Source organism: Lutjanus erythropterus, chromosome 5, assembly GCF_056507025.1.
Source record: "Lutjanus erythropterus isolate fLutEry1 chromosome 5, fLutEry1.hap2, whole genome shotgun sequence".
Lineage (NCBI taxonomy): Eukaryota > Metazoa > Chordata > Actinopteri > Lutjaniformes > Lutjanidae > Lutjanus > Lutjanus erythropterus.
In genome coordinates, this window is record NC_139321.1 from 24,992,942 (window position 1) to 25,019,583 (window position 26,642).

General features: G+C 39.1%; 1 protein-coding gene across 1 annotated transcript; it reads left to right on the plus strand.

Annotated features, from left to right (window-relative positions):
* The first annotated feature begins 329 nt into the window (after nt 1-329).
* sh3rf2 (SH3 domain containing ring finger 2) lies at nt 330-26,048 on the plus strand. The gene is made up of 11 exons (XM_084719354.1): nt 330-602; nt 903-1,341; nt 8,156-8,452; nt 10,777-10,872; nt 11,965-12,357; nt 22,651-22,772; nt 22,947-23,117; nt 23,357-23,631; nt 23,728-24,020; nt 25,029-25,333; nt 25,440-26,048. Exons 2-11 carry the CDS (start codon nt 904-906, stop codon nt 25,618-25,620), a joined length of 2,571 nt encoding a protein of 856 aa, XP_084575480.1. The 5' UTR covers nt 330-602; nt 903; the 3' UTR covers nt 25,621-26,048.
* The last annotated feature ends 594 nt before the right edge of the window (nt 26,049-26,642 follow it).

Below are 26,642 nucleotides of genomic sequence, written 5' to 3' on the forward strand. Positions count from 1 at the left end.
GACAGAATGATTACAGAAATAAAGAGGTATAAATATCTCTAAAATGTTATCAGACTGAATTAGGGTGTAAACTTTTACAATATAGGTATTTCTTTAATATAGAATAGCCACTCGAAAGTTAAAAAAATATTATTTAATTATTTAAGAACGAAACCAGCAATTACTAACATGCTGCCTTTAAATGTACAACAGTTTTACAATTATTTAACTTATGTGCATTATTTGTTTCATCACTCTGCCCATTTTTCCTGTCATTAAAGTGAACTGTGCTTTAAATTTAAGAGCTGACCAGCTGTTAAGGGTTAACCTCAGTCGGACATGACACTGAAACCCGATACAGTTCCTGATGAATTAGCTTGGTTGTGAATGAGACCTTGCTGTTACCAGTTTGTGTTTAGTCTAATTTCCACAGGTGGTTATTATTCCCTTTTAAATTTTGGCACGATGTGGTCGGTGACAGGAATGTAAAGCTCACGCGCCTTCCGTGCGTCGTCCTGTCCCGTCTTCAGCGCACTGCGTCATGGCGGCAGCAGCGAGAAAGTTACGCATTTCCTAACCGGAGTTTATGGAGTATCGCTCCGGTACACAGCTGATATACATGAGTAAGTATTAAATATTTCTGTAGCATGTGTTATTAAAACACGTGTGTGTGAATATTTCGTCTTCTTTGTATGTTTCCTGTTGCTGTCTTACCTGTTCCGCCAGGTGAGCTGACATGACACCTGTAAACAGCGTGTAGTGTTTACTACTTATCCGAGTAATTTATCAAACTAGTCTAAGTTGTGATAGTATCTTCGAGTTTATTGGTTGTTGGAGGAGGACTTTGACCAGGAATGCTGTAACTCTTTCATTGTAACTCACATTAATCTCAGTAATTGAACCTCTCATTCTTCTCCTCCCAGCATGGTGGATTACAGTGTTTCAGGTGTACCAGAAGCCCTGCTCCCTAAGAGAGCGGCCGGCCCTCTTAAAATGGAGGAGCTGGCTCTCATGGCCTTGCTGGAGTGTCCTCTGTGTCTGGAGCAGCTGGATGTGTCAGCCAAGGTCTTGCCCTGCCAGCACACTTTCTGTATGTCCTGCCTGCAGAGGCAGGAGGCAGCCCACTCTCAGCTGTTCTGTCCAGAGTGTCGTGCTCCCGTCCCAGCCAGGACAGTGGAGGAGCTTCCTGCAAACCTCCTGCTGGTGCGGCTCCTGGAGGGTCTCCAGGGCTCACCGCTGGCGCCCGACCGGGACAGACAGACAGCCCGCTACGCTGTGCCCTTGGCCAGGGGCGGCTTGACAGTCAGGGAGGGTCAGCATCAGCAGGAGAGTCAGCACAGAGAGAAGCAAGGGCACAATGAGGTCAGTGCACAACCCCATCCTTATCCTCTACATATCAACAAGAAGCAGTGTGACCTACAACTACTTTGTCTTCACTCCCACAAATGATGTGATGAGTTTTTTTGTTTTTTTTTACAGTAAATTGAGGTGATAATACACAATCTTTTGATGGCCATAACCTACTAATTGATTCACTGCAAGAAATTCATACAACACACTACACTGTGCCACCCAAACTTTTCTCTCTTCCAACAAAGACTTGCTCAGTGGTTGCCAGATACCCATGTTTGTGAGTGACTAAGCTTATTTATTGCAAATATAAAAAACATTTACTGTCATTTTTTAAAATTGTAACGATACCACTATTACAAATGCCTCTGGTTCCACCTTAAATGTTCTATTCGTCAATCTGATATCATGTAATTTATTAACAGGACCCTGCTAGTTTCCAGATTCCTGTATGCCAGTTTTTTTTTTAACCTGAGCCAGGCCATTAAACAGTGATAGCGATCATATCACATAATAATTATAATATTAAACTTTATTTACTCAGTGCTTCTTAAAATGAAGTCAAAAAAGTGCTTGACATGGTAGATCCAGGGTTAAAATCAGGCAGATAAAACAAAAGGAAAACAAAAATGAAGTAAAAAATGAACTAACCCCCCCACCATGAAGATAAATAGTGATAATGAAACAGACAGGAATGAAAAACAACAAGACAGATTCAGGGTTAGTCACTCGTGGTGACTAAGGGTTCCAAAAGGGTTCTTTTTCAAGTTCTACCCAGGACTCTTTGCTTCTAAAGTACATTCTCCTCACTGGTTCTTTGTATGATAAGAGTTCCATTAAGAACCTTTTTTTATCCAAAGAACACTTTTTGGAACATTACACAATAGAAAGTTTCTCTGGTGAAACCTTTTATAGATGGTTCTAGGTATAATCCTGTGTTATGTAGGGTTCTAGGTACAACTGTGATAGAGTTTGACATGGAAGGTTTATGAAAGGTTTTACCAGGAACCATAAAGGGTTCTCCTATGTGGACAAACTGAATAACCCTTTATGGTTCTAGTTAGCACCTTTATTTCTAAGAGTGACTTGTTAAAAAATATTTTTAACGCATTGTTAGTGGATCAATATTTGATTTTGGCCAGTACGCAGGTGTCAGAATTGTTATCGTAAAGGAAACAGTGGAGACCAAAGTCAAACATTTTTGGATTTTGAATGTACTTGTTCCTCAGGTAGTCATTGGTTAGCTTTTTTTTGTTTCAGCACATGTACTGGTTTGGATTTTAAACCTATTATGGGTGGGCAATATGGATTACAGCCTCTATCACACTACATATATGTACAGTAATTTATCTTACTGTATATCACAATGTTAATATATACGGTGATTCAAATCTTCTGTTTTTGGGCAATCCAGCAAATTAAAGACCAGGCAAATCAAAATACTTTATCACATTGATGCAAAAATCATTTAAAAAAAGATCAGACATATAAAGCAGTCCTGCTCATTGATTTGCATCATTGCCCATAAAGGCCTAATACACCCACACATGTTAAAGAAAGTATTTATTGTCCTCTCGCCGATGATGTCTCATTGATTTGTTCCTTCACTCTTTATGTAATAGGGCTGTGTCTCATCTCTGGCTTACTGAATAACTTACTCACAGCTGTGTGTTCACCAAACTTAAGTGAGACTTTTCACTTAATAAGCATTCGACTGTGTGACTGTGTGTGAGTGCGATCTGACCTAACAAAATGTTTCCTCTGATGAAATGTCAGTCAGTGGTCCTGTGGGCCCAAAGTGATGAGATCCCCTTAAATCTGTTTGAATGGCGTCTATCATTACTCTACAGGGACAAGTAAGACAGAATATGATTTACTTCTCGCATAATGGAGAACACAAGAGACCACGATACTTGTTCTCCTTGTCCTCAGACAAACCCAAGTGAGGAGAGCTCTATTATAACTTCAGACCCCTACTACACAAGGCCATAGGGGTAGGATTAAAAAAAGATAAATTAAAAGTCATGCAAAAGATGAATATCTCCAACTAATTAAGACCATACAGTGGGAGTGGATCAGATACTTTGGTGGCAATTGCTGATGAAGTAGAATTGATGGTAATTTTCAAAATATCACAGATGGAATGAGGGAAAATATTGTGTTACTAACAGATTTAAATATTAAAGCTCAAAAGTTAATAAATGAAGAACATGACTGGAACAAATGACAGAGAAACCAAGCTGTTACATCCATAACTAGAGATGATGTGATACCATGTTTTTCTTTTCCAGTAACATGACCCCTACATACGTGAAACCTGAACTGAAACAAGAGTTCATACTGATCACTTTCAGCCAGCACCATACTGAAGTCATCACTATATTGACATGTGTGATTCCAGATATGAACTGTCATAATTAGTGTATGAATTTGTGAGTTATTGCCAAAAACGTGTTTTGTGAGATTATTGTGACCCCAACCTTTGACCATCAAAATCAAAACAGTTCATCCTTGAGTCCAAGTGGATGTTTGTACCAAATTTGAAGAATTTTGGTCCAAATGTTCCTGAGATATCACATACACAAGACTGTAATGGATGTGAGGTTCCAATGACCTTGACTTTTGACCACCAACATATAATCAGTCCATCCTTGAGTCCAAGTGAACATTTGTGCCAAGTTTGCAGAAATGCCCTCCAAGTGTTCTTGAAATATCACGTTCACAAGAATGGGATGGACATGAGGTCACAATGACCTTTGACCACCAAAATGTAATCAGTTAAATCCAACTGGTCACTTGTGGCAAGTTTGAAGAAATGTCCTTAAAGGGACAGTTCACGCCCAAACCAAAAATACATGTTCGCCTGTAGTGCTATTTATCTATTTAGGTAGTTTTGGTGTGGGTTGCAGAGATTTGGAGATATTAGTTGTAGAAATATCTGCCTCCTCTTGAGTATAATGGGACTAAATGGCATTCTGCTTGTGGTGCTCAAATAGCCAGAAAATACATTTGAAAAATTCACCAGCAATGTCTCTTTGCAGAAAGCATGACCTAGTTACTCAAGACAGTCCACAGATCTTGTTGTGGGCAGTTTAATGTAGAAAATACTTTCTGCAGTAGAGTCAACCAGAACTGTCTTACTTTCTACTAGAAAGTAAGTAGTCCCTACATTGACCTGCTCACAATGTCTGTGGAGTATCACAAGGAATCATGTCATGATCTTTGGAAAGAAACACTGGGTTTGAATTTATCAAATGTATTTTTGGTGCTTTGAGCACAACAAGCTGAGTGCCATTTAGTCTTGTTATATTGGAGCGAAGCCAGACATCTCTATGGCTGATATTGCTAAAATTCAGCAACTCACACCCAAAAAACTCTAGATGGATAAAGATAGATATTGCATTCACAAGAATGTGCAGCCACGGCTGTCTTCAATGTGGGGCCATGAACATGCACCAAAATGTGCACCAGAAATAGGCTCATGGGTCTAGTGGTATGCAAGATTAGCTGCTGATATCCCAAAGTCACGCGCACACACACACACACACACACAACCAATCCCATAAACCCCTCCAGGCTTACACGCTGCAGAGATAAAAAAAAATTACCATACAGGATGTTGCTAGTTGCAGGATCCCATTTTGTGGCTATTAAGTTTACTTGATGCTGGATCCTTGCATAGACTTTTAGCTATATCGGAGGCATTTCCAATATGAGTACTGGTACCAGAGTGATCATTTCTGTAACATTGTGATTGGAGTAATGACGTCAACTGCATTTAAAAGCTGTAAACAGTATCATGCCCAAGGCTTATTATTGTTAAGTATTAATGTTTTACAGGTATTATGTTATTGAAAATGTGGATGATGATAAAATGAGACTTTTTAAAGGTTTAGGTATTAACCCTGAAGACTCATTTGTTTAAATCTATGTTTCTAAAATAACCTAATTGTTATTCAGTATCATTTTATTTTCAGGATGTTAAGGAGTTATATAAAGAAAAATAATAATAACTCTAGGAGTGAGTGGTGCATGTTTAAAAATCATTTATCTGTATAAAGCAGGTCTGTGCAACACATCTGTCACCCAATTCAAACCCCAGCAGAGATTTGAGGATCATAAAGGTGCTTCACACTCAGTAAATCATTACACAGATTTCATTCACTGCTGATGATTTATTCACTGAAGTGATGAGAAACAAAGAGACCTGCCTTCTCAATAGTCCTGTGTATAAACTGTTTGAAGCGTCTAAGAGTTTACTTGTAAACTATAGCTCGAGTTCAGCCAGGGTTCAAACAGCTCAGCCAAGTTCATAAGGGTGAGACTCTTTAAACACGTACTTCAGACACCTTCAAGGCAGAACGATGTAATATACTGTAATTTCTTCTAACATCATCCTTTCACTGAGGCCAGGTATCACAACAGCTGAAGGCAGTTTTCATGTCAATGGCCAGTTGATGTTGATAGTAAATGTAGTCAGTTGAAGTAATAAATTCCTCAGTGTACTGTACTGACCTAGAAAGCTGAGTTCTAAAGGCCCAAACGCACTGGAAACATCTGACACACACGCTTTGAAGTACCCCTGTTGTTTTAAATGGTTCAAGGAACACCAAAAGCTTAAACAGGCATGTCAAACCACCTCGACACCCCGACTCTGATCTTGTTTTGATTTTGGAATGTCAAATAAGATCCAAGAGAGTATTTGTTTGGAGAGAGCTAAAAGGAATAAAAACAAGCATGGACCCGAGAAGTGGGTGCTGACAGGGCTGTTGCTCCTAAAACCTGGTTTGTAAGCAGGTGGAACAGTAAAGTGAAATGGGCTGAATTGTGCTTTGGCACAACTATAAGAGGAGGTGGTGGGCAACATAGAGTCCTTTAAGCTTACGGATGGCTGAAAGTCTTTGGTGGCTCCTTTTTTGAATGTCATTAGCGTGCTGGTCGAAGGTGAGTCTGGTGTCCGTTGTAACTCCAAGGTATTTGAATTCAGAGTTTCCACTGCTTGGTTGCTGATGAGACTGGGCTGCTGAGGTGAGAGGGTAGTGTTGTCACAATATTAAAATTATGACTCTGATACGATACCTGCCTAAAATATCACAATACCGATACTGAAACGATACCATAGCAAACACCTAAAACCCCAGGAAAAGTAAAGTAATAATATATAAGATGACAGTCCTGACATGACAGAAATAAATGGCTTTCAGTTTGAGTTGTTTTATTAGCAATTTATCAATATTATTATCGTAGAAATGAACGTGAACTGGAATCTGGGATTTAGCCATCAGTTTTGTCTTGCCTTGAATATGAACTTTTTATATTTCAGTTGTCTGATTTTAGCAGCTTGCAAGTTATGGTAAAGTTATCTCACCACTTAGTCACTATGTAGACTGACCTGAAAGACAATATTATATTAAACAAATAAATTATTATTAATAATAAAAATAAACATATAACCGATGCATATAAATAGTGACATATTCCCAAAGGAGCCTGAATTGATGCTCATTAGATAAGATAAGATTAGATAAGATGCGTCACGTCGCTTTTACTGCATTTGGACCTTAATGCTGCAAAATCTGTTCTTCCTGCATCCGGTGATGTCACAGTCATGTAGTTGCTGTTAAGGACGAATCTCAGGCCTTTTCAGCTTTGATTTCCACTCTCTTCCTCTGGGTAGCCACAGCGCATACCACATGAGTATTCTTGTCACCTGACCATATGTTTTGACCATCAAAGTAATAGCTATAGGCCAGGGTAGTGATATATGACAACACGGGTGTTAGCAGCAGAGGCTTGTACATGATGCATCCTGGTACAAGTAGGAAATGCTGGCACAGCTGTGCAAGTAAGAGAACTCAGCTTTCTTGGTCAGTATAGGAACACTGATGAATTTATCACTTCAGTTGACTATATCTACCATCAACACCGATTAGACGTCCACATGAAAGACAGAATTTTCTCTTTAAGTTCAGTGTGTTTATCTCTAAAGAAACAACACTTTAGTGTCTGTAGATACATTTCTGAAGAGGAACCTGATAAGATGTGACACACCACTTACCAAAGAAAATTCACACTGCGAGACACTTATCATCTGTGAGTCACTGCTGTCCAGGAAATGAGATTAAGTTTATTTTAACTCATTATTTTTAGTTATGATCATACCAATCGTGAATGACAGTGATCGCATTCATAGATTATAGACTGCAACATGATACTTTAAAATGTGTTATTAACAGTATACTATGCATAATTCCTCTGTATATTTAGTGACATGTTAGACTATGCAAATCCAGGGAGTCATGGAGTAATTTTTTCTTGTAGTATAATTTATTTTTGTCTCTGGGTGTTCATGTGCTGTTTTGCCTTAATGTCACTTAAGTGTAACTGAAAAAAAGTTGCTAACAGTAAAGCTTGAGTCAATACTTAATAACATCTTAAAATGGAAAAAGGATGTGTCATATCAAACACATCTGCATATTCAGATAAGAACAACACATCTATGTTTGTTTAGCACAAAATCTGCTAAGAGCATGCAGAGGTCTGTCCTGAAAACTAACACCAGAGTGTGCTGAATTAAAAGAGATTTACTGACTGTCATTTGAGAGCCTGTAACTTGTCTGGAATGGGGTGTTTTACAGCCTGTTGTCTCTCGTTTCCTGTGACCACAGCACAACAGTTTGTTACCGTTAAATTAAAAAGCTTCATTACAGCCTATAGGATTTTTACACCCCCAAATCTTTACTCTAAGTGTGTATCATCATGCAAAATAAAGTCATGACTTAATTTGAACACATTGACTGACATGCAGTTTTTGTCTACTCCTCAGCCTGCTCTCAGAGCTTTGGTGCGCAGCCAGCGAGGTGATTCGCCAGGAGAGCTGGCGCTCACGTCCGGTAACAGTATCACCTCAAAACACAAAGTGGATGAGAACTGGCACCATGGAAACGCTGGTGACAGTGGTGGTGTGTCTGTCACTGTCGGCGCACTGCAAGCGGTCAGCCAGATGCCTCAGCTGCAGTTCCTCCAGCAGTCCCAGCCTCCAGCTCTCTGCAGGGCGCTGTGCAACTTTAACCCTAACGAGATGAATCTGGAGGACAGTAACTGTTGTCTCAGCTTCCTCAAGGTCTGACTCTCACACTACTGACTTGACTGACAGCAAGAGAAGCTTATTACACTTGATCTTTTAAAATAGTTGCAGGGTTTCCTACTCTTTAATTAATGCACAAAGAAAATTATCACTCTTAATTCAACCCATAATCAAAGGGGAAAAAAGTTCCTACATGAAACTGCTCACAACAATGTCTGTGTTATCATGAGTAAATGGGTCATGCTTTCTGGAAAGGGACCTTGCTGTTTAGTTTTTTTGGCACTTGAAGCACCAGAAGACAAGTGGCATCCAGCCCCATTGAATTTTAGAGACCAAAACTATCCAGATGGATAAATAGCACTGCAGACTGGAGGAAAAATATGTCTTTTTGATTTCAGGGTAAACTGTTCAGTTAAGAGAAACTTTCAGGGAAGGATAAAAATTAATCTTCAGGGGGAAGTACTTTAATAATACTGTATGTAATGCTGTGTTGCGGTTGTTTAAGCAATTATCTACTAACTAAATAGACTCTAAGATGAAATGCATCGGATCTTGGTGGCTAACAACCTCTGCTAAACATGGAAACTGTGGCTTGATCAAGGATGCTTTAATGCTAAGATATGAAGAGATAAATAATTTTAATCATATACTCTGAAATTATACCAGATAGTTTAGGGCTGCAACTACCAACTATTTTCATTATTATTATTATTACTATTATTTATTTATTCATGTGTTTATTTTTGGATTTTCATAAATCATCCTGAATTACAACAAAGACCTTTGTCGTCCTTACTCTCATATATTTTTGCAGCATATACTACATACTCATAAACGAACTGAACTTTTTAAAAAATAATTCCTCTTGTTTATATTACTTGTTTACTGTTTATTGTTTGTTTTATTGACACCTCTCTCTATTTTTGCTATCCACGTCTGTACTGTAACACTGAAAATGCCCCCATTGGGGGTCTAATAAAGTACAGAATAAAGCAATATCTTATCTTGTCCTAAAAAAAAAAGATAAGTAACAAATTAAATAAAACATTTAAGACAAAACAAAAACAAAAAGGTGTGGGCATTGGTGAGATACTGGGAACAGACATGAATAGACACCACTTCTTTACAGCACAGCAGACTTTGCATTAATTGATTTGCTTTAGGTGACAATGGTAGGGAAATTATTTAGTCCATTGTTACATCCCCCAAAAAATCTAAGATAAAATAACCAGGTTCAATGGTATTAAAGCACTGTATCTGTTTGGCCCAATATGACTGGAATATGCTTACTTGCAGCTTTAAATAAAGTACAGACTATTTTCTTGATTAATTGTTTGGTCTACAAGTTACCAAAAAAGGCTTTCAAAAGTTTGTCAAAGTTGATGTCTTCAAATTTGTTTTGACAAACAGCCCAAAACCCAAAGATATTCAATCTACTATCATGAAAGATTAAGAACATTAGATAAATATTCATGTGTGAAACCATGTATAGTTTTGACATTTTTGCTCGAAAAATGACTTTGATTGATCAGATTCAATCAGTGTTGCAGCTCCAGAATATGTACTTGTTGCAGTTTCTTGAATTTTAAAATTTGCCTAATTTCTCTTGTTAAAATCAAAATAAATAATTACTTTCTAGCTGCTGGTCAGACCAGTGGGCGTATGTTAAGACATCACTTTGGCCTGTGGTAGATAAATAATGTATTGGCTCGCTGAAAAGATAATGGATAGATCCTTCTCTTCTGAAAATAACTGTTAGCTGCCTTTTTTGACATCTGATGTCCTCGTCAGCTTGTATTAACTTGACTCTCTATTAGAAAAATGGCAGCTTAACCTATTCAGCATCACCACTCTGGTGTGGCTTTTTTTTTTATATGGACTTGTAGCAGTCTCTGATTATGTATCGCAGAGGAAGTTGCTGATAGTACTGATACATAATAGTCATTGCTTTTTGTCATTTTCACTGCTTTGATAGACTTGTGGAGCTGGAGGGTCAGACCTCTGCTGCAGTGGTTGTTACTTACCCTGAAGGGTTTCTCAGGCAGTTATATAAGGGCCTCAGTACTTGTGTGCTCTCCATTAAAGCACACTTGCACTTGGCTGTTTTTTTTTTCAGTTTTAATGCAGATGGTCAAATGGTTTTGAGAGCAGGGCTGTCCACAGAAAGGACTGGGCCTGCAGACACAAAGAGAGTTGATGTCACATGCTGCAGGAGAAACTAAACGAAGGCTTGGAGAATTTCTGAGCTGAGTGCGCACGCATCCTGGCATCTTGTGTTTTTATTCTAGTGGTTTATCTGCTTCTTATCTTTTATACTCTTTATTTAAGTTCACTTCTCTCTGTGCATTTCTGGTTTACAGGGAGACATCCTTACATTCATCAGACGGGTGGATGAACACTGGATTGAAGCCAAGCTTGGGGAGAAAGTTGGAGTTTGCCCTCTGCAGTTTACAGAGGTGAGTTCTTTTATATCTTTCTATGCTCCTTCCTTCATTGTTTAAATGTGGGTCGTGGCCTTTTCAGCATGATCAAGGTTGACACCTGCCGTTTGGCACTGTGGTCTGATGCTGTAGCTCCTGTAATGAATTGAACCAGAGATGTCGTGGCTGGATGTCATTAATTCCAGGTCACTGGCAGGGCGCTACCTTGATTTTCATTCAAATCTTTGATTCATCCGTAAATGTCACTCCTGCGCTGCAAAGTGCTGAGGCAGAGGGCTAATCTGCAGGGCCCTGCTGTGTCTGCAGCTGCTCATTAGTGTGTGACTATGTGGCTTACTCAGGTTTGCAGAGCATGCTTAGCTAGCTGACTGTCATTTGTTTTCCTCTGTACTTTCTGCCTCTGGGAATTAACTTCATCCACACTTTGGGGGGGGGGGGGTTATTTGTTCTTACGGTGGGGTTAATGTGCTGCCTCATTCACTTCTTGTTTACTTCCCTCACTTGTCATCTGTTTTTCCTAATATTTTGTTATTAGAGCTCTCCTCCTCTTACGCCTCCTTTCGTCTCCCATCCACCCATGTCTTCTCCTGAAGCCCCGCCTCAGCTTCATCTTTTTCTACCTCTGCTCTCTATTCTTTCATCCTCCTCTTTTCTCCTCTCCCCGCTCCTTTCTGAGCCTGCCTCTCCTCGTGTTGTGCAGCCAGGCGTGAAGACACACTAATGCTTTCTCTGCTTGGGTGGCATAACAGCACATCACTGTGGGGAGTGAAAGCATTAACCCTGCCATGTCTGTCTGTCTGCCTGCCTGCCCGTCTGTGCAGCTCCTCTCTCTCAGCACCAGTCAACCCTTCCTGGCTTATTGGCTGGTACTTATGCTCCTGTCTGCCTCCTTCCCTGCCTGCCTGTCCAACAAGTTGTAGGGGTGAGTGGAGTAGTGATAAGTGGGTGTGTTTAGACAGCCGTTTTGCTGATCAGCAGGAGCAGAGGTTGACAGGAGCTAGTAGCAGGTAGGAGCGAGTTGAAGAGGATTTTCTTGACTGTTCTCTGTGTTAGGATTTATCCAGATTTCCACTGTGCTTTCTCTTTTATGTTTTCATCTCTTTTCAGCCAAACTCAGTGGCTGCCAAACTGCTAGAGGGAAAGAATCGGAGGGCGAGTGACTCAGCAGAATTTCACCATCGGAGTGGGAGTGGGGGCAAAGACAAGGCCACTGACGTATCCAACAGGACCACCCATTACGGAGTCTCTCAAGTCCCAGCAAAGACACCCATCATCAATGCTTTGCCCCCCTCCAACCAGCGGAAACAGCCCGCGGCCAGCAGCATCAACTTTTATCAGACTAGCAAAGGAGAGGCGACCAACATTAACAGCTTCAACCGTCAAGGTCTGTCACAACACCTCTCTGTGCCTGCTGCCGCCCGGGGCCTCTCGCACCACTCCAGAGTGAACTCTCAGCGAATTAGACGCCACTCTGACACCACACACAGACACCTGTTACAGGTGAGTCACGTGCCAACGTATCTGCTGCCTTTATGCATGCTATACTGATGCGATTCCTCTTTCTCATAATCTATGACCTCTTTTATTTGCAGTGATTTATTTTAACAGAAAACATGTGAGATAATTAATGTTTTTATCTGAGTCACTGAGGGATCAAGTTGTCCTCAGGGGTAACAGGGAGGGAACCATGACACTAAGCTTAAGGAATGAATGAGAGAGAGGCATCGCCCTTGTGTTGGCCGCCACATGATTAAGTGGCTCTCATTAAGACAACACAGATGTGGAAAAGAGGTTAGATATGAAAGAAGTGAGGGCTAAAGGTGAGAGGACTGAAACTTTGAAAGGTCTTTAATCACGAGTCCTGGGACATGAGCCAGGGTTTCCCCTCAGAGATGAATAGCAATTTAACAGGGTGTGTGTCCTTCTCTGTCTTCAGCTCAGATATATAGTGCATGAGGGAAGTTGTGTAATTGTCTTATTCCTGAAAAGCAAAACAGCACGGCCTGAGAGAAAAGAGGAGCGCTTTCAATTAAACATTTGATGGAATGGCAAGTATTTATGGCTCAATTTGAGTACACTGCCCGTGAAAAAGTGAACTCACATTTACTGCTGCCATGTCATCTAAATTACTCCCAAGAAGAGTTACTAACACTCTTGAAAGTGTATGATTTTATGGTTTTGTCAATGTTTCTTGAGGCTCTTTCAGAGCTGTCTATGACAATAATTTATAGGGTTTGTAAGGGTGCTTGAAATCCTTGAAAATGCTTCAATGTAGTGTTTTCAAGGTGTTTCAAGTGTTTTGAAAGGTGACTGGATTTTGAGTGCTTGAAACTGCTTAAAATTATAATTGCACTACTTTTATAATAAATTGATTTCTGATTGAATAGTTGGCTGTTTAGATAAAGAAATAAAATAAGTCAGAGAGAGCCTGATTGCTTTTTCCTTTCTAACAAAATGAAAACGACTCTGCTTGAATCTCGCTTGCCACTGTGTCCCACTACATTTAGTGTGTTTGGTCAGTCTTTGCTGAAGTGTGCCCTCTGATGGAACAGTAAGTGGTGGCTAATAGATGACAACATGCCAGTAAGTTACTGTTTCAATGAAAATTGGCTTGAAAACAAAAATGACAGATTTTTTTTTAATGAAATAATATGTCTGTAATTGTTTGAGTGCTTTATATTGACTCAAACATGTTGTATAGGATAAAACTTTGTCTGCCTTCAATTTGTCACTCCTGTGTAGATTTCCTTCACAAAACAGATTTGTTATGTTTTATAGCACAATTGTATCTGATTTAATGTAACGAAGAAGTGCAATAATAATTTTGAGTATATATGTCTATATAAATATGAAATCTATCACATGTAAGGTGCTTGAAAAGTTTGAAAATACACCTTGAAAATGCTTGAAAATTGCTTGAATCAGGATAAGTTTCCCACCGACTCTGTTCATGTCAACATGATACCTGCAGCATGTTTAGACAGTCTGCACAGAATGATGGATGGATGATAAGCATCTCCATGAGATAAAATTAGATTGTTTTTGGCTAATTAAATTTTTTTATATATATATTTAGATGAAGTAACATGATATAAACACCATAAAATAGCATGCTATGAAAATGTTCAACAAATGTCATCTTATTTAGATCTGATGACCTGAGCCTGAATGTATTGATTATAATTTAGGAACATTTGGGTCTCAAGCTGTCAAGACCAACATGATACCTGCTGCATATTTCAACAGTCTGTATCACATGACAGAATGATGGATGGATAATGACCATCCCCACGAGACAATTTTGCATTATTTTTGAAGCATTTTATTTTATTTATTTTATTTTTTTTGTTTAGATATGTTTAGATGCAAGTTTTTACTTGGACAGAAATTAATATAACTTTCCGGTCCAGGTCAAGTCTTGCTATTGCTGTTTTTTTTTACCACCTCTAAAACAAAAGCAGGAAATAGATCAAATGTTCTCCCAGCTATTTCTTATGTTAAACATCCTGCTGAGACATTTATCTGTAGAACCAAATTAATGGGTCAAACAATGTGCATCTTTTGGAATTTTAGAGGAGTCAGCTAACAAATTAAGAAAAAAAAATTACAAACATACAGTATCTAAAGAAACAGAACCGACTCAAAGCATCTGAAACTGCATAGGGGCTGGGTGAGTTATGTTTTCTGCTTTTCCTGTTATTTAAAATCTTGAGGAGTTACTTGTTCATTAACATGAACTCAAGTTTTAAATTAAATTCAGTTGAAAACAATGGATATGTTTAGGTGAAGTAACCTGATAGAAAGACTGTAAAATAGCATGCTTTGAAAATGCTAAAAGAATATTAACTTATTTAGCTTAAAGTTTTTCATTTCACATCCACAATTTTACATATACAGCTAGACACATTGCCATTCATTTACATTAGAAACAATGTAAAACAACACTGTGAATACTGCACTAAGTCATAGCCAGCTAGTGCCTGAGTGCAGCGCCGACTTAAAAGCCTGCAAGGTTTAATAATAAAAGTTGCTGCCAAGTGCCCTGCCCCCTGAGATAATGATTTCCTTTGATTCACTTCAAATTTCAGTGCCCTACCCTGCAATTATATGTGTCAGTGCATAAAAATGTGAAACCTCATGCAGGTTGAAGCAAAACCAGGAGTGGAAGGGGAAAGGAGGAGACTTAAGACTTGAGAACGCGATAACAAGCAGGAAATTGGAGAGATAAGACTGGGAAAGGAAAAGGAGAGAGGAAATACTGGGGAAAAGAAAAGACGGCGTTTGAGTTGGGAAGAGAAACACAAAACAAAATGTGTGAGCTGCAAAAAGGCAAAACACAAGACGTAGGAAGGAGGAGGAGGAAAAATGAGAGATAGATGGAGAGAGTGGGAGGCTTGGAGAGTCCCTCAGTGTGTCTGCTGCTTATCTCTCTCATGCTGATGATGATGAGTCACTGGTGAAGGTGGTTGCATAACAGACCCCTCTCTCTCCCCTGCCTTCAAACTCCTTCCTCTTCACTAAGCAGGTAACACTCACTCTCACATCAGTGGGCCAGTAATAGCAGACAAGCCACGCACTTCCCTTTTTAAAGGAGCGGGGGGCTCCGTCCCTAAAGCCAAGGCCGAGCTCCCCACTGACCGAGCCGGCATGTGTGCTATTCTTAGTGCTGCATCCCATCAGCCCTTACCTCTGGCTCTGCTGTTTCACAGAGAGATGCAGCTTCCCACCAACTGTGGATGAAATAATGCATATTAGTGTGAATATTGGCAAGATTATGTAAGAGAGGACTGAAGCAAGCCAAAAGCAAAAACATCTTCAAATGCAACATGGAGAAGTTGCATTCGATATTATACCTCACTGGTACACCAAAACACCAGATATCATTGTTGTAAAAAAGAGAGAGGTGAGGTGGGGCTCAAGCTGTGGAGAAGGAGCCCTTCACAGGGTTTTGCAGAACACCAGGCTTTTTCTGTGGCTGCTCAAGCTTATGGGTTTGGTGGGAGGTGCTTCGCGGAGTGATACAGGCAGGAGGAAGGTTTTGCATTGTGAATGTTCAGTTGTTTAACTCCAAAGCAAGTTCCAGACGCACAGTTTCAGACCCAGAGACTTACTGGTAACAGACAGGGCTGCAGGAGAGCTTTATTGTAGTGAGGTGCCCGAGTATCCACAGCTCAAAAATTTACAAAGACCATAATGATCTGGAATTAAGTTCTGAATTTGATGGTGAGCCAGTGTAGAGAAATCAAGACTGGTGCCACATGAGACATTTTTAGAGAACTTGGTTAAAAGCTTTGCAGCAGCATGTCGGTCCACTTGTAAGCAGTCCGGGGTTGTTCTGCTGAGGCAGGTGAAGTGCTAGTAAAAATAGTTGAGACATCCAATAGTTGGATGAAAGAAGTTCACCATTTTTTGTCAAGCAAATTAAAAACATCACCTTGGGCTTTTTGCTTGCAGGCATTTTCAGTATTTTCTGACAATTACAGAGCAAATGATAAGTCGACTAAATAAGGAAAAACATCAATAATGAAACTAATCCTTAGTTGTTTCCAGCTGATTTAAAGCCTCATTGTCCACCTACACAGGTATTTTTTGTTAGGTTGTCTGATTAGACCTCCTTCAGCTTTTGTGAGCTTCTGCAGACTTAATTGACACTATTTTCGTCTAGATCAGATCTCAAAATGTTGTTTAATTGTCCTGTCTATTCCGTTTTTATTCACTCAAGTGTTTCTTAAAAATGTGACATACTGACATGACAGAATTTATATGCAAACATCAGTATTTAATACATTTTTTTTACATGACAATATTATGTAAATATTCTTTTCACCACAACCTCATTCACAACCCCCAAAACACCAATTAATAGTCAAAATATCCACACAACTACACTCAGGCACTGGCTGAGGAAGAAGCAGGAATACAAGTCAAAAGTTTCCTTCACTGATATTCCAGACTAAATAGACTTAGATGTCATAACTTGACATCAGTCTGCACAGATGTTAATTATTCATGTAGCTTGTTTCCAGAAGTTGTGTGTCACATCGTCATAATAACACTTGATAAGCTTCTTTTTGTACCCTGAATATTTTGAGTGAATGTATTCAGTCTCTCCAGGCTCATAAAAGCTGTCATCAACCACAAATTTATCCTGTAAAATGGTGATTCCTTGGGATCCGCTGCCCTGCATGCTTTAGATGTTTCCCTGCTCCAACACAGCTGATTCAAATAAGGAGCTCGTTATGAGGTTTCTGCAGAGGCTGGATGATGAGCTGTTCATTTGAATCAGGTGTGTTGAAAGCATCTAAAATGCCGAGTCCTAAACTGAAGAATACTGTGACTCAGTTTGAAATCTGACAATCTTATGTGACCTACCTAATTCTTTAATCACATCACATGAGACTAAGACCCCATATTACACTATTTATTATTTCATAAGCAGAACAATACCATGCAAATGGCAATTCAGTGCAAATTAATAATCACTCTACATACATGTAGCAATTTGTAAACCTGCCTATTTATCCATTTTCACTCTTGAACCTCCCATGATGAGGTATTCTGTCAACTATGTCATGTATGAAGATATAAGAAATCGTCTGGGAGCCTTTTTGAAATGTAAATATTTAGGTAATTTCAAACCTCTTGCAGCCCAGACTTTGGTAATCTCTGATCTAAAAGATGCCGGGCAGTGTGCCTCCAGGACCAGGGCTGGGAAAAACTGCAGAACTTCCACGGTACATAATGCCACAGTGAGTCAGGATCAAGTCGGACTGAAAACTTAACTATCATGCATTGTGTGGCTGATTCTTTGCAGGCCTGTCTCATCTTGAACAAGTCTGATGGTACTACTTTCTAGAGTCTGGTGACACCAGATAATTCCCAGTTCCACCCAACTTCAACTGACTAAAGGTCTAATTGGCCACATTAACTGAAAACACCTGTGTGGGTGTGCAGGGCTATTCTGGCACCGAAACAGGATCTATGAGTCTATTTGTATGTGAGGTAGTTTTGCTTGTGTTCATCATCATCATCGTTATAATGTAACATTTTTTAGGTGGGATTTAGCAAGTATTTTCAACAGAAAATATTGGCGGTCGTTTCTCTCTGATGAGTTACAAAAGAGATAGAGTTGTTCTTAATGTCTGATTCTCCTTGAAATGAGATGACACAATCCTGTGTTTACGTTTTCCCAGGCAGCATCACAGTGAGTTGGATGTTAGCCAGTTAAAAAGCAGCAGGAAGAGACTTTTATTTCCACAATTTTATTTTTTGAGGTTATATTTTGTGGTTATGTTAGTGAAAACACCACTGCTGTTGTCCACAGGTGTTGTCTCTAAAATCATCAAAATATGAAAATTCCTTTTAGATGATTGAAGATAATTTCCAATGGTGTGCTTAAGTTTGATTAATAAAAGATACTGAGCATTAAAAAAAATCGTGTTTATGCAAGTTCTAAGAAGCACACACCTTTATCTGATAATTCCTATCATTCATAAAGAAAAGGCTTGGGTGGATATATGTCAACAAACTGTAATACCCCAATATAATCAGCGGGAAAATCTCTTGCATCAAGTCTAGACTTTGCTTAGAGATAAGATTATTTCCATTACCAACACTAAGTGGACTCGGAAGTATTCAAGATCAGATAAAAACAGACATTATGTAATAAAAATGAATGTAACTCTCCTTTTAACAACAGTTAAGTGTGTGATTTTTTGTTTGCTCATACCGACCACAGAGGCTGAAAAACTGCTTGCTCAATCAGAACAAACAGCCTATCATTGGATCTGCACTGTCTTGATTGACAGACTGCAGTTATAAAATAAAACAGTGATTGGGGAAAAACATGAAATAAAAACTGCTGGAATTCAATTTTAAAAAAGGCCTGTAATTAAATCTTTTATTGTGAAAGGAAGAAGAGTACTATTACATAATAATGAGCCGTTTTAGAAATATAGGATTGTTTCACAATTCTCTGTTTATATTATATACATTATTTTGTATATATATTTTTGCAGTTAAATTGAGCAATATGTTAATCTGTCTGGCAGTAAGACAGTATTTTCAGAGCAGTGGGCTTTTGTTTTTTAGGATAACAAACTTTACATTCACAGACAATTGTCAGTTATAAACAGTTGATCAGCTTACAGTGTAGGACTCTTTGTTACTTATTATTGTGAGTATAATGTTGCACTCATCCTGTTAATTGGTTCATTGATAGCATTAGGGAATGTGGCTGCATGTCAGTTGAAAACGCCAAATAACACTTTATTCTCTACATGACCAACAGTGGAATCACTGGTACTCTCTGCATGTAAATATAGCCACTGCTGGGTCGCTGCACCTGGCCATTGCGTGACTGCAGCAACAGAGAAGTAGGCTCTTTGTATCTGATAAAACACAAACCAAGAATAGAAAAAGGACACAGAGTAATGAAAATAAACTGAATAATTTAATAAGAAGAAAAAGGTAGACTTTGAGCTTTTTTCTTGTTGTATTATACAACATTTTCAGTAGTCATGACTGCTTTTAGCGTAAATGTCATTTGAATATTATAAAACACACATAGACTACAGATGATGTCCACTCGCCTGTATGAAGGAAGGCTGATTTGTCTTCAGGACATATCATCATATCATCGTGCTTTACTTCTGCCTCACAGCACTGCCTTTGACTAGTGAGACTTGAGTTATAGCAATGGCTGCCTCTTAATTAAGACTTCTTTTGTGTTTCTCTGAAGTACAGTGTGAATGCAATGCAGCTTAATGCAGCTTTAGGATGCAGGCACATGCTGTATAGAGGGAACCCCAGGCCAACAGGACAGCTTTAATGCTTTAGTTGAGTGGTAGTGCTGAAAATAGCAGCAAGCCTCTGTGGACGTCACTGTGGAGATAATGGGCACTGAGAAAGCTGTTTCCACCTCTCTGTAATGATAACAATAAGAAAACATTATGTAGGGAGGAGAAAATAAAAAGTATATAATAAAGATCTCATTAAAAGGCGCTCTTCAGTTTGGTAATTAGGGATTAATTCTTGCAATGTGTGTTGTTAACAGTTGTGAGACACACCTCAGTGTCACTCCCTGCCCTGCTGTAGACAGTGTCTCTGTCAGGACTGACTCACAGCCCACTGACTACAAGCCTTTCACAGTTTCTCACCTCTCAGCTTGAAAAAGAAGAGCCTGGATTTATGAAGAGGAAGAATGCAAAAGAGGTCTGACAGGCCATTATGCATATTTTTTACTCTTACTGTAAAACTTTACTCTTACTAACTGTAAAAACAAAATAGACAAATAGACAGTATAATAAAGAGCCTCCATGACATCACCCTTATATTTCTGAAGAGCCGCTTTGAAGTGCACAGTGTGGTGGCTTCGGCTGTCGCCATCTTGGCAGTGCCTGACTTGGCTAACTCCAGGCTAATCCAAAAATGGGCAAGAAACATATTTCAGTGTACTGTTTAACTGTAATGTGAGAAAGTTACGCAATAAGCTGTCATTTTGAAAATGGATGTAGGGAAGACAGAGAGGGACTCAAACACACAAACATGCATGTGTTGCTGTGATGCATAAACAGAGAAGTTTGGATAACAGCAAAATCTGCTGGGAGTGTGACTTCATCCACTATATATCACTAGAGTGATATACCATTTTTTCTTCACAGTACTGATAACTATACCTGAACCGATACCATTATGTTTAAATATTATTATTACTATTTGCTAACAGCTGTATATTACTAACTCTGGCATACAACACTGCTGGGATGTTGCAGGTTCCTTTTTTTCAGGGCTAATAAATCACATGGTATCAGATTAGAGCATGAACTCACATACTGGCCAATACAGATACCTGCATTTTAGGCAGTGTCACAGGCATTTTCTGATACTGGCATCTAGGGCTGCACGATTCTTCAAAATTTTATTGAAATCATAATATGGCATTCTGCAATTTTCAAATTGTAGGAGGTGCAATATCTGTTGAAGGCAAAATGTGTGTCAAAATTTTTTTTAATTAATGCATGTCTTGAGGCAGTCCTACAAATCAAATTCTACAGACTACAAAAAAAACATCTTCATTTGGTACAGATTCCTGCAAAAAATCACACCACAGTCATTTTAACAATTTAATCATTTTAATATTTTTTTTTCATTTTTTCAATCAAAATAAGAATAATGATGTAAAAATTAACATTATCTCTAATATTGCAAATCATATCACAACTACAATATCAGTCAATATAATTACAATTAGATATTTTTTCAAAATTGTTCAGTCCTACTGGCATCAGTTTCAAAACAACCCTAATCTTTACATTGCAAATAGTTGTTTGTGGACATCTATTGAAGCTGAATGTTGTATGTTGAACCTTAAACATAACTGAAATGGGTGAGTTATATAAAAGGTCATCCCCATACAGTCATCATGAAGGAAGAAATTAACCATAGAGACCAAAACTGTTCTTCATACCAGACTGTGAACGTGTTTAGTTCTGCTGTCAAGTTGTGTGTTTTGGAGTCAGCCTCAAGTCCATTGACCATTGGAGGTTTTTGATGCTTCCATGTTGACTTGAATTTTTCAGCCGCAGAGGTTGCCACTTTTTTTTTTTTTCTTTACATTTTTTACATTTTTAAGCTAAGTAAAATACATAATTAAAATCTAAAAAGGCCAAAGGTGTTTAAAATTTACACATCATCATTTCAGTATTGATTGATTTTGAATTTTTCAAACGAAAATAAAATCCAACAAATTATATTGAATATAAATCGTGGGTGGCAGTAGCTCAGGACTCTGGAACAGGAGGGTGGCAGGTTCAAGTCCAGCATGAACCAGTCAGTGTGAAGTGTGGTTGCTGGAGAGGTGCCAGTGGGTCGGCGTTGGGGTGCCCTTGAGCGAGGCACCAAACCCCTGACTGTTCAGAGTACCTGACTTTGTGTCAGCCCCCTTGCACTGACATCTCTCCATACATTGATGCATGAGTGTAGATCTTGTTTGTGCACGTATGTATTTTAGGCCTGTGTGTATGTGTGTAAAAGAACTACAATCTCCAGAGGGATTGCTAAAAGATGCCCTCTTTTTCTTGTAAATGAGCAGAGAAACATAATGAATGTAGATTTTTCCATATGGAACTCAAGGGGATGATGAATAGTTTGGTGACTAAGAAAATGATGTAAATCATTATGTGAGGGCCTTTGCAGTCATCACAGCTCAACCCAGCCGAACACCTATGGGAGATCTTGGAGTTGGACAGCGCTCTCCACCACCATCATTGAAACAAATGGGGGAATATTTTGGTCTGGTTTAGCTTATTATGAGAAGAAAAATATTAAAGGATAAATTTCTGTCTTTTCAAGTCTTAAAACAATATGCACACAAATCCACACTACAAGTGTTTATTACCAGTCTGAGATGGACAGTCAGTCGTTGTCCTTTTGATAAAGGGATGTAAACCATGAAATAAATGAAAAAGTCAAACTACAAGAGGAATAAAAGGTTTAGTTTATGTAGGCAGCACAAACGCTGCTGAGCCTTTTTCACACTGACATCTGTATTTTCACTTAAATATCAATCTGTCACCAAACACAGCTCCCAAGTATTTGTAGACCATTTCAACACTTATGGCGTAAATGACTGTTGGAAGACTGAACTGCTAGCTCTTGTTTTCATATCATGTTCTTAAATAATTATTTTCTATTACATTTTTAAATAAATTATTTATTTTTATTTAGCCTTTATTTGCATGCATCACTGTTTGCACTCCATACAATGATACTTTTGAATCCATCACTTTACAGAGTGAGAAGAAGATGACCAGTGAGACTCCACCCACCATCTCCATGGCCCTGGTGAACCCCCAAATGTCCTCTGCCTCTGCAGACAGCAAGAACTCCTCCACACAGCAGCTCTCCATCAGCGTGTGAGTCACTGTTTTAAACATTATATTAATGGTATGATAATGTGAGATCACAGGTGCAAAATATGAATAGAAAAAGAAAAAAAGAAACACTCAAAAACCCATAAAAAGGCAACATAATTTGGATATACACTGTAGAAAGTGTGTTAGACAAACCCTGTGTGTGTGTCTCCTCAGGTGTGCCGTCCTGTACTCCTACAAACCACGACGGCCAGAGGAGTTGGAGCTGAGGAAAGGAGAGATGGTGGGAGTGTATGGAAAGTTCAAAGAAGGCTGGCTGCGTGGGTTATCGCTCAGAACGGGCAAAGTGGGCATTCTGCCCAGCAACTACATCTCGCCTGTGCTCAGGTGAGAAGCTGTGATCCCTGACGGCAGAATGTGGGAGCTAAATGACATTTGGATTCAGACAGTAATTTAGTGTGGGCAGGACGACATGTCATCATGCACACATTTAAATGATTCATGAAGCAGAAATGGACCACTGAGGCTGGTGCTTGGTTCAAATAAACTTTTACTACAGTACAATGAGTTATGTACAGTATATACTTCAGCTTGTACTAAAGCGTCTCATTATTTTCTCACTACAGAACCTCAGCCAGACTCATGGAGACTAAAGCAGCTAACACGTCCTCACAGTACAACACAGTAACTGGAAAGAAACCCACTGCTGCCAAGAATCCAGCTGTGGTCCTCGCACTGGATAGGGTAAACTCTGATGGAACGATATACTCGACAGGACAGGTCCCACCTGTGCCAAATGGAGCACAGCACGCAATGTCATCCACTGGAGCTGGAAAACCATCCCTCTATGGAGGTGCACAAGGTTGGGACACTGTGAGACGCATCTTTAACCCTCCCAGAGGTGAGCATTGAACAGCCACATCTAGCTTTGAAGTGTGTTAGTGAAATAGAAATTGTGCCAGTTTCTAAAAGACTGTCTTTCACATGTTTTTTTCAGGCTCAAGTCATGCCTCACATACGTCCAATCTGAACATCCCGTCCAACTCACAGCATTTTGCACAAGTGCAGGCGTCCGGCTACTCACCTGCCCTGCAGAGGAAGAAGAACAGCAGCATCCTGTCTAACTCTGGCAGACCACTGGGCTGGATGACTGAGCCAGCAGTGCCCTCTGCTGGCGCAGTCTTTAAGGACAGGGACTTACAGGCCACATTTCAGCATGACAGACAGCAGTCCAACGGGCCTCACTCAATTCTAGTCAGACCTGACTCACACAAGAACAATATAGACAAGGTAATGCCATAGTGATGGCTTCTTGTGAGAGACATGAGCTTGCATTTGTCTGAAGTTAAGTGTTCGGAGTGAATTGGACCTCATACATGAGTAGTTCGTATGTGTTTTGTGTGAAATATTATAAATGATGAAGAAAAGGCATTTTACGTTATGAAAACAGAGGAAAAAATCTTCTATTATAATGTATTAATTTATGAAACTACAGTAGGTACAGTACAGTAGGTGGCAGTCAGCATGCTCACAGTTTCGAGAAACAGAGAGAGGGACCATTAAGGAACTAAGTAATGTGCTGCTATGGGATAGGTTCAGCAACAAAATATATTATAGCCACTTAAAGAACGGTCCACCAAAAAACATCACCATTATACGCCAAGTTTCGCTTTCTCCAAACCAAGAATACGCTCTCTTCAAAGTCAGTCAATTTTACCTCCCAGAACCAGAGTTGCTGGTCTGCCGCTGCCCCAATTTATTAGTTTGTTTCTGTTTTTGTGTGACTTTGGTGAATCCAAACTAAACTTTAACATACTGAAGTCAGATAATAACACAAACAAACTAAAAGATCAAGGCAGCAGTAGATCAGAAACTCCTGTGTTAGGTAAGGTAAAATTACTTATTTTGACAATGGAGTGTGGTTGATGAAGGGAGAGCGATATTGGTCTTTATAAATGGCAGATTCCCATTGGAAAAGACTGTCTGACAACAAGGTAAAGCGGTAAAAACATTCTAAATTGGCATACACTTAAACTGAAACCTTTTTTTAGGTGGATCTTTCCTTAAGTGGTTAAAATATGTTTTGCTACTGGCAGTACATTGCTTTGCTTCCTTGCAGGTACTGCTCTCTGTTTCTCCAAATTGGGAGCTTACCAACAGCCATCTATTATAGGCAATACACTGATTATATATAAGAACCTCATACAGTCCTTCTTCAATAATCTGAACTATCATTTTAAATCATTCCTGTGATCACTGTTTTGCATGTGTCTTACAGTAAATATTTTACTCTCCTAGCCAGCAAAGTCAGTGCGCTTCCTCACAGATGAAGACTCCCCTCCTATAAGACCGCGGACCTCCTCCTGGTCATCAGGAAATCAGGTTCCGTCCAACAGCCATCCTGGACCCCCTCCTTTGGAAGTGTGGGCCCCATCACTCACCCTGGGAAGAGACGGACCAGGGATCATTCTCAAAGAAGGAAAAGTTCCTACTCTCAGTAAAGCCCTCGAAACAGCCACCTCAGATCTAAATTCTAACCCACAGAAACTGATACCGTCACAGCCGTCTCTATCAGCCTTGTCAGCTCAGTTCAGCCCTAGCAGGTAAGTTGGATTTGTATTAGACAGACAAGATAGACTTGAAATTATTTTATTGATCTGACAGATTGGTTAAAAAAAACATCTGACATATTTGGCTTTCTTTTTCCAGACACAGAGTGACCACAACGCATTTAGCCCAGACGGACTCTGAGCTCAGTTTGCTTCAAGGAGAGCTTGTCCTCGTCCACAGACCTCGACCTGATGGACGCGTTCTGGTCACTCAGGAGAGCAGCGGCCAGACAGGCTTATTCCACTGCAATGTTCTTCAAGCCCTGGAGAGGCTCAGCTGACTGTGTAGTAGTGCTGTAGTAGTGTATATTTCTGTATTCTGTGTGTGCAACCTGCCAAATTACTTGACTGACCTACTGAACAACAAACATGCGTGTTGAGGTCCAAAGGTTAATACTGCCAAATGACAATCCTATGAAGGAGGTGTTTATTTTCATCCTGAATGCATATGAGAGTGTGGTTAAAATTTTCCAGAGATATATTGTGTCCTTCAATGTATGTGCATGTTTGTTACACATGTACTATTATAAGATTTTGCACAGAAACCCATTTAATGACTGTTCCTTGTTTAATATCCATGTTACACACATTGGTTAGTGCCTTTGTCAAAACCCACAAAGAAAACAAACTATATTTAAATATATTTAGAGAAATTATGAGGTAAAATATCTGTACTGCTTATGTGGTAATAAACTATACTTCCAGAATATCAGCAGCTTGGTCTGTTACTTTAGGTGTAAACATTTATTCTTTTACTGATAACAGTGGTGGAAGAAGTATTTAGATCCTTTACTTGTGTAAAAGTACATAAGTATTATCAGAAAAAAAATAATCATGTTCATTTTGCAGAAAAATGGTCCCTGTGTTTTACAACTATGTATGTTGTTTTTAGATTAATATTACTGATGCATTAATGTTTATGTTGTATTTTCCTGCTGTAGTGTTTAAGGTTGAGCTAATTTTAACTACTTTATATAATGTTGGGTTGCTTAATATACAGCAATCCATTATATTCTATAAGATCATAAAATGTTTGTAGTATTGATGTCCCATGAGAACCACGTGCCTCTAAAACGTCATCAAAAACAGTCCTGATCTCAGCTTTGAGACAGTGTATTTTCCAGCAACAAGGTTTAGGAGGATTTTCTTAATTCATACAGGAGGACTTAATCGTTCGCTTTATCAGACAACAGTCAAACTCACTAAATTTGGAGATGTGTAATTTTTCACTGAACAGGAAGGGCATGCAAAATTGTAATGTGAAAATTTATGATTAACTAAAGCTGTCAGCACAAATATAGTG

Excerpts from the sequence above, each read along its gene's own strand:
- sh3rf2 (XM_084719354.1), top strand. The coding sequence starts at position 904 with ATGGTGGATTACAGTGTTTCAGGTGTACCAGAAGCCCTGCTCCCTAAG. Across the intron at positions 12,358-22,650 it reads CACACAGACACCTGTTACAG|AGTGAGAAGAAGATGACCAG; the intron begins GTGAGTCACGTG and ends ATCACTTTACAG. Across the intron at positions 25,334-25,439 it reads GCTCAGTTCAGCCCTAGCAG|ACACAGAGTGACCACAACGC; the intron begins GTAAGTTGGATT and ends TTCTTTTTCCAG.